At 41.8% G+C, this 9039-nt stretch overlaps 1 protein-coding gene and 1 long non-coding RNA gene across 2 annotated transcripts in view; both read right to left on the bottom strand.

Annotated features, from left to right (window-relative positions):
- Nucleotides 1-300: 300 nt before the first annotated feature.
- On the bottom strand, nucleotides 301-1900 carry LOC116392322 (uncharacterized). Its single transcript, XR_004213327.1, has 3 exons — nucleotides 1800-1900; nucleotides 1510-1584; nucleotides 301-1349 (listed from the first exon to the last, which is right to left on the bottom strand). It is a non-coding gene; the product is annotated as an uncharacterized LOC116392322 (long non-coding RNA).
- Nucleotides 1901-5696: 3796 nt separating this feature from the next.
- Nucleotides 5697-9039, bottom strand: part of LOC116394344 (vegetative cell wall protein gp1-like) — a 4181-nt gene continuing 838 nt past the window's right edge. Inside the window, exon 2 of the mRNA XM_031867381.1 lies at nucleotides 5697-8857. Within this exon, the coding sequence (XP_031723241.1) occupies nucleotides 7916-8851 (936 nt within the window). The 5' untranslated portion in view covers nucleotides 8852-8857 and the 3' untranslated portion in view covers nucleotides 5697-7915. The remainder of the gene's footprint in view (nucleotides 8858-9039) is intronic.

Raw genomic sequence — 9039 nt, 5'->3', positions numbered from 1 at the left:
ATGTGGGGCATGCCGCTGGGTTGAGGCATAGGGCTTGTGGAGTTATATGCTGTCATGGAGGGCATGCCACTGGGTTGAGGCATTGGGGTTGTGGAGTTATACGTTGCCATGGGGGGCATGCCGCTGGGTTGAGGCATTGGGCTTGTGGAGTTATATGCTGTCATTGGGGGCATGGTCCTGGGTTGAGGCATAGAGGTTGTGGGGATGGTATGAAGCTGTGTCTTTCCTGCAGCAGTATCTTGCACTTGATGCGTCGTGTTTCCCTGGTCAATCAGAAGAGCCCCCGACAGTACCTGGAAGTTATCAGTGAGCCTTTGGCCCACATTGGAGAACTTGTCTTCTTGACTGGTGGACGGAAAATTATTAGTTTGGGAAAATTGCTCCATCAGCGTCTTGGCAGATTCTCCACAGGGGTAGATATTCAGCCTTGCTCTGTTTGTTTGACCGTGAGAAGCTGTAGATACAGAGAGGCAGTTAGCTTTGATTGAAATGAACTGGTGTGAGAGTGAAGTGAACCTACCCAGATTGATCTCAACTGAAGTGAACAAAACCGCAAATTGTGCCAATTAAACTGACCTTAGCTGAAGTGAAATAGTGAATAAAAATTTAATTAATTCGGGTGAACAGGAGTTGAGGTGTGTGACTCACTGCTCCCCCTACTGAGTTGCGTTTTTTTTACTTTGTAGGTTGACTGCAGGTAGAGGTGGGTGGAGCTTATTGACCTGAAGTCTTAAAACGTGGGCCGGCTGGGTTATTTAGGCTGACTCATTCTGTCTGTTGCGCCCAGTCACGTTGACAGCAGCTCATTTTCAATAACCAGTGTAGCATTACAATCACAGTACAGCGCAAGTCTTTTCTCTCTTTTCAGTGTACTTGAAATGAAGCCATCAGTACATTACAAAATCTGGTTTATTAGTATTAGTGATTTTCTGGTGATAGCAATGTGCTTTTGCTAGATAAACACAAACACTGAAAAACACTAAAATGTTTTTTAGCTGTTTGGGGTTTAGTTACTATTTAATGTGTGAAATGTAAAAGTACCATTCAGATTGTTATATGTACTAAGAACAAATTGGAATATTATGAGTGAGGTAATGACATGTAAAAGCATTTAAATGTTGTCACGGTATAGCTTATTTTAACAACGTTTTTAATTATTTGGGTCAATCTTCTATAACAATGCATCATATTTTCTTAACTAATCTTCATCTAACATTTAACCAGTAAGCAATGCTGTGAAAAAAATGTAGTGGAGTAAAAACATACTTTTTTTTTCTTGAACTGATCTCTGTAATTTCCCAGAATTGATTCACTGTCACTTCAGGAATATGACGGAGATCTAACTGTAACTTTGGGAGGAAAATGCCACATATTATCCTCAGATTAATTGAAGTATTTCTGCACAGAATGAGGACTGTGGATTGTGTCCCCCATCACTTACAATAGAAATAATCTTTTAATAGAGAATGCAAAAATAATGAATCAAGCAAAAGCAGTTTAAATGTTCACCTGACAATTGTTGACGGACGTCAAAAGCAGTGGACATGTCCTTTAAATGCTCCTTTATGTTTAAAAAAAAATCTCCTACTCCATCAGCAAAACAAACAATTAAAAAACCAACTGGTGAATTAGTTTTTAAATAATAAATGTATTGAAAAATAAATTAATTGTAAGAAAGCTAAAACTGTCAGTTGTTTTTTAAGCCCATAACAATCGACACTTTAAAAATTGCCACAAGACAGCAGTGATAATGTAAGAGCTCATAAAGGAGCTTTTAGGAGTTTTAAAAGATTCTTTACCTGTTGACAAGCGGTCGTCTGAATCCAAGTGTGCAAGTTAAGGAAATAAAAGTATTTGTGGTTAAGCAGGAGTTTCTTCTCAGTTGTTTTACTGAAGCATTCTTGGCCTCTATGATGTTGTGCCAACGCAGTGCCACATACAGAACATTCTATTTCTTTGTTAAACCTGCTGATCCCGTTCAAGGCTGTGAGAGTTAGAGTTAGTTAACATGTACTTAAATCAACTTACCAACACAACAAGTAAAAAATACTCCATGACAAGTAAAAGTCCTGCATTTAAAATCCTACTTAAGTAAAAGCACAAAAGAATCATTAAGAAAATGTACTTAAAAGTACTACTTCTGCAGAAAAATAGCCCTTGATTGGCTAACTATTATGTATTACGTAATAGATTATTAATGTTGATGCGTCAATGTTAGAGCAGCATGTTACTGTTGTTGCTGCTCCGGGTGGAGCTACTTTTAACTACTTCATATACAGCTAGCTAGTGTAGTCTAGTGGTTCCCAACCTAGGGGACGGGCCCCTCCAAAGGGTCACCAGATAAATATGAGATGTCATGAGATGGGAAATGGGAGAAAAGAGGAAGAAACTAAGTTTTGATACAAAACAGTGCTTTTGGAGACTCAAACAGTTATTTGAATGAAACGTAAGAAGTAAGATATGTAAATAGCTAGGGACATAGTATACTATAAACAGTCTGAAATACTTATTTTGGTGTGCAGGAGACCTGTCTTCGTACACAATGTTTTCACTATATCTAAGTAATTTTGTCGCCTAAACTTAACATTAAATAGTTTCCTTGGTGGTGAAAAGTAATTTAAACACATTACTTGCGCTCAGAGCTCGTGTTGATCTCACATATTTCTTTAAGATCACGTTGCATCTGAAACATGCCCTGACTAGACACTGCTTTTGTGATATATATATTTTATGGTATTGTATGTTTTTATGGTATGTTCTGTGTGCAACTAAAATCTGAAAATATACCAACTATAGCTGTAAACAATGAAGTGCAGGGAAAAGTACAATATCTATATATACTGATGAAATTCATGGATACATTGTGCTATGGGGGGCCTTGTGTCCAGAGAAACAAAAGGCAGCTTAGACACAAGACGTTTCTCTCTTGCTTGGTGCTCTTTGTCCTTAAATATGACAGAGATACTTACAGTGTCTGGAAGCAATGGTGGTGGAGAAAGGCATGGGGAAATGGTTCCATGTGGGCTTAGGAGACATGATAAGATTGAATGGCATGGGAGTTGTATGGATACACACTGGCCTGGGGCCATGGTGCTGGAGGCAGGCATTTGGGTGGTGGGGCTAGCCATTGGTACGATGTTTGGGGTAGGTGTAGAGGTTGTGGGGATAAACATTGGCATGGTGCTGGGTAGAGGCATTGGGTTTGGTGGATTAGACATATTCATGGTGCTGTGCAGAGATGTAGTGGTTTTTGGGCTAGACATTGATGTGGTGATGAAGAAAGGCATTGTGGTTGTTGGGCTAGACATGGCCATGGTGCTAGAGAGAGACATAGGGGATTTAGTGGTAGACAATGGCATGATGATGCTGAGATGCATAGGGGTGTTGTGGCTAGATAGTGGCATGGTGCTGGGAGGAGGCATAGGGGTTGTGGGGCTGGACATTGGAATGAATTTCAGGAGAGAGGTAGGGGTCGTGCAGATAGACATTGGCATGGTATTGGAGAAAGGCATAGGGTTTTGTGGCTAGACATTGATATAGGAGTTGGGTGCTGGACATTGACAAGATTCTGGGGAGAGAGGTACGGCTTGTGTTGGTAGACATTGGCATGGGGATGCGGAGAGGCATAAGGGATGTGGGGCTAGAAATCTGGATGGTGATGGAGTGAGACATAGGGGTTGTGTGAGGTTGGTGGGTTAGACTTTGGAATAGTGCTGCAGAGAGGTACAGGGGTTGGTGTGCTAGATATTTACATGGTACTTTGAGGAGACGTGGGGGTTGGGGATATGACATTGGCATGGGGCTGGGGAGAGGCATAGGTGTTGTGTGGAGATAGACATTGGCAACGGGGTATGGTGCCAGTAAGAGGTTATCGACTGCAATACTCACCATTCTATTGATTTTGTGCAGCATATTCCCCTGCTCGATTTGCAAGGCCCAAATCAAGCCTGAAATTCTCAGTGAGTCTTTTGTTTAGCTTGCAGAACTTGTCTTCATGGCTGCTGGACTTCAGGAAGCTCATAACAGTTTTAATGTTAGAGTATTTAATCATCAGAAACCTTTTGCAGAGGCCAGAGTGCCGCAGACCGTTTCCCAGAGCGTTCTCCACGACAGCACAGATTCGGCGCTGCCATCTTTGTTTGATCTTTCCGTCTGTGACTGGTTTAAAGGGCTCCTCGTTGGCCTTCACATTCTCAGCCGTCTTGTAGGTTGTTGACAAAGGACAAATCCACCAGGGACAGGTATGGATATACTTTATCCACGATCAGCTGTAGAGATAAAGAGTCAGTTAGCTTGGATTGAACTGAGGTATGTTACGACCTCTGACTCACGGTTCCTCCTGATGTCTTGTGTTTTTTACTCCCTTGCAGATTGCTTGCAGGAAGAGATGGGTGGAGCCTTCTATCCTGATGGCTTGCACCTGGTCAGACTGAGTTGTTTAGGCTGACTTATTTCAAATCAATTTCAATGCAGCCCCTGCAACCACTCAATCCGTGATGGAATGACCTTTGTTTGACCCAGTCAGCTGCAGAGAAGCTTGTCCACGCCTTTATCTCCTCAAGACTGGACTACTGTAACTCACTCTTCACTGGGATCACTGCCAAGAACATCCAGAAGCTGCAATACATTCAAAACAGCGCTGCCAGGATCCTGATGAGAGTCCGGAAGTATGAGCACATAACACCCATTCTGCACTCACTACACTGGCTCCCTGTCTCATTCCAGATTGACTACAAAGTCCTACTACTCACACATAAATGCATAAATGGACATGCACCTCCCTACCTACAAGACCTCATCACTCCCCAAATCTCCACCCGCACCCTCAGATCATCAAACAGCTCGCTCCTCCGGGTCCCCAACACCAAGCTCCGCACCATGGGCGACCGGGCCTTTGGCTCGGCAGCTCCACGCCTATGGAACAGTCTCCCTGACCACCTAAGGGCAACACAGACACTGGTCTCTTTTAAAACTGGCTTAAAAACCTTTTTATTCAGGAAGGCGTTTCTGACCTAAATCACTGTCAGTTATTTCTTTTGTGTTTCTGTTCATTCACTGTTTTTTTATTTTTATTTTTATTACGCTTACTAGTTATTTTATTTTTATTATAGTTTGTTTTAACTATGTTTTAACTATGTTTTTTACTATGCACTGGCTCTGTGGCACTCTGAGATTTTTTTAATGAAAAGTGCATTATAAATAAAATGCATTATTGTTATTATTATTGTTATTGTTTGTGGTCACACTAACAGCTGAATAAAGCACCCTTCTTTAAAGTGTAAGGTACAAATGCAGCAAAACTGAATCCTGTTTTATAATGATCAAGCTGTGCAAGGTTCTTTAATTTTACAATCAAGTTTAGTAATACACACTCATTTAGATTATATACAGAAACCTCGATTTCAAGTTTAAGACCGCAATAATCACCTATTAATTCCATTATATTATATTGAGAATAATCCCCTAAGGAGGGTAGAGAAAGGTGGTTCTGGATGTTTGGGTCCTTCAGACAAACTGTCAGGAGAAAAGTGATGATACACACAGGGTTAAATATAAGCAAACTGTGGGAAATCAGGTTCATGCAGGACACAGTTATACAATAAGTGGAATCAATAAAATTAAATTATGCACATCTTAAAAATCGCACAAAAAGAGTGCATATGCATATTTCTAGTCCTGAGTTTTGTGCATGTGGCCTTCAGAGCTGACCAGACAGTGGATCACTTTCAGAGCAGCTTAAGTTCACATTAACTTATAACCTGTTGGAACAGAAGCACCAAACTTCATGTTCCATGTTGGTTTTAGCATCACACATTTGTTGAACTTTCTCAGATGAACTAACATCTGGTTAATTTCACCACATGGAACCAAATCAGATGCTGAGACAGAGACTCAGAGAGACTGGTCTTGTGTAGTGCAGAATGTAATCTATGTCCATCATCAATAATAACAGCTGTGTTGTTCAGTCTAATGACCACAAGATTGTGCTATAAAGCTGAAGAAATGTGGGTGTTTACTGATCAGTGATCCAGAGATCAAAAACACTCCACACTCAAGTTCTGAAGTTACTGATCGCTCCTTTATTAACAAACAAATTCTCTGTAACATGTAGTTATTGTTCTCCATACATAAAGATCATGATCATCAGTTAATACTGATTTACATGTTGTATACACACCACCATTTAAAGTAATATAAATCCTTTAAGCCATTGAATATGTAGATGGATACTAGTATTTTCATGACAAAAACATCAATAAAGTGCCTCACTTAGTTATAATAACAATCATAATAATGAACAGTGCATATATTGAATACAAACAGAATAAATACCCATGTAAACTTTTACTGAACAGTGTAAGAAACATGTAGTGACACAAAAATAAACATTTTGTAACATGCAGGTTATTGAATGAAGTAAGAAAATCTTCTCCAAAAGCAGCAATAAACTTAGTTTTGTTAGTTAATAGCAATCACAAGGTTACAAAGGATACAAGGTTATTCATTGTCATAGTACAACAGGGTTCTGAAACAAAATGTAATTTGCAGTCCCATTTTCTAACATAAGAAAATCACGCAAAAATATATATTAGGATGGAGGATTAATTAGAACATGAAGGGGCTGAGCACACAACCCTGGGGGACTCCGGTTTTCAGCAGTAGAGGGGAGGAGGTGCTGGGGTCTGTTTGTGAGGACGTCTGATAACCAGTTAGATAAGGTAGCTAACTTTATCATCAGTTTCATGGGGGAGATTGTGTTCACGGCTGAGCTGAAATCAACAAACAACATTTTGATGTAGGTGTTATTTTCAAGGTGTGTGGAGGTTAGTGGAGTGCAGTGGAGACGGCATCCTCTCTGGATCTGTTGGCTCTGTATGCAAACTGGTGGCTGGGATGTTGTTTTTGATGTGCTGGAGAACCAGTTTCTCAAAGCACTTGATCAGAATGGGGGTGAGTGCCACAGGATGGTAGTCATTAAGACTACTGCAGACATTCTAGGTACAGGGACAATGGTGGCTGTCTTGAAGCAGGTGGGAACACTCTCTGGGTTCTTAGTAAACAACCAGACATGTTATCAGGTCCAGCAACTTTACTCATTTTCACTGTCATCAGGGTTTTTCTCACATCCGCTGTGGATACTGAGAGCGGCCGGTCCTCGGGAGGCAACGCAGACTTCACAGCTGACCCTTTCAGCATAAAAGGTGCTCGGCTCCTTGGACTCACACATGATGTTGGTGTTAAGGTCACATTTGCTGATATATGATGTCACTGTTAATGCATAGTCCTCAAGATCGGTGGAGTTTTATATGGAATTTAATGATCCTTCAACGTCAATTATACTTAATCTTGAACTTTTGCTTTCTTGGCCATAGGAATGTAATAGGAGTAGAATGGACATTTAACTGTTTTTCTGTTGTCATTTGCTCATGCTAGTGGGCCGAAAAGTGTTTTTGCAAATTGATGGGAAGAGAGCGTAAATTGTTTCGTAGATGGATGACTAGCTAGTTAGCTAGTTAGCTTGTCCTTCTCAGGAGCAACATTGAGTGAGGCGGAGGGGCCGTTAGACTAAGCTCTACTACTGCCCACCAGCCCGCTGTTTTGCTCATTTTCTCTACCAGTGTAGCACTAAAGCATAGTGGAATTAACAAGCTAGTCATCTAGCAAGCTTGCTAATTCCACCATGCTTTAATGCTACACTGGTTACAGATAATGTGCCGCACAAATTGCTTTTCTGGCGATAGAAAAGTGCTTCCCCATGTTGTCAGGGTTCAAGAGTATGTGGATGATTTGCGTCTAGATGTAAGTAGTAAGGAAATATCTGTTCTAATCTTTTTCTATTTCTATGATCCTGCCCATCCCTTTTTGTCCTCATTACAGAAAATGTTTTCACTTTTTACAGCGTGTTATTCTTGTTTTAGGGTAAAAAACCATAGTTTGGTACAGATGTAGTTGGGGTTGAAAGACTCATTGGGGCCATCATGCCCATGGAGGAATTGGGGAAAGGGACAGAGGACAGGGGGCGAATGGAGTTAGACATTGCCATGGTGGGCATGGGGCTTTGTGAAGGATAAGGGGTTAATGGGGAATACGTGGGCATGTTGCTGGGTTGGGGCATAGGGGCTGTGGTGTTGTACATGAAGGGGGGCATGCCGCTGGGTTGAGGCATAGAGGCTGTGGGGTTGTACATCATGGGAGGTATGCTGCTGGGTTGACGCATAGAGGCTGTGGGGTCATACATCATGGGGGGCATGCTGCTGGATTGAGGCATAGAGGCTGTGGGGTCATACATCATGGGGGTCATGCTGATGGGTTGAGGCATAGAGGCTGTGGGGTCATACATCCTGGGGGTCATGCTGCTGGGTTGAGGCATAGAGGCTGTGGGGTTATACCCCATGGGGGCCATGTTCATGGGTTGAGACATAGTGGTTGTGGTGTTATATGCCATGGGGGGCATGCTGCTGGGGTCGTTCCCATGGTCAATCAGAAAAACTCCTGACAGTACCTGGAAGTTATCAATGAGCCTTTCGTCTACATTGGAGAAGTGGTCCTCATCTTTGTCGGACTTCATCAATCCCCGAAGAGCGTTATTTTGAGATAATTTCTTCATCAGCTTCTTGGCAGATTTCAGAGTGCTGCAGAGGTCCTTCAGAGCGTTCTCCACAGTGGGAGAGAATCCGTCCTGCTCTTTTTTTTTGAAGGTGAGAACCAGTCCCTCCAGTACTTTGACTCTCTGGGCAAGTTGTTGGCAGTTCCTCTTGTTGGCCTTTGCATTGACAGCTATCTGGTAGATAGCTGAACATAGGGTCAAGGCCATGTCCAGTGGGGAGTGGTATAGATCCCTGTTATCCATGATTAGCTGTAGAGACAGAGAGGGAATTAGCTTAGATTGAACTGGTGCAACAGTGAAGTGAACCTAACCAGACTGAACTCAATTGAAATGATCAAAACCGCAGATTGCACCAATTGAACTGACCTGAGCTGAAGTGAATTGAAAAGGAAGTAAGTCCGTTGAATTGGAGCTGAGGTGTGTGACTCACT

The sequence above is a fragment of the Anarrhichthys ocellatus genome, unplaced genomic scaffold, assembly GCF_004355925.1.
Source record: "Anarrhichthys ocellatus isolate YVR2014 unplaced genomic scaffold, GSC_Weel_1.0 scaffold2, whole genome shotgun sequence".
NCBI lineage: Eukaryota > Metazoa > Chordata > Actinopteri > Perciformes > Anarhichadidae > Anarrhichthys > Anarrhichthys ocellatus.
The sequence above is the reverse complement of the archived record's forward strand: the minus strand, read 5'-3'. Positions and strand labels throughout refer to the sequence as shown.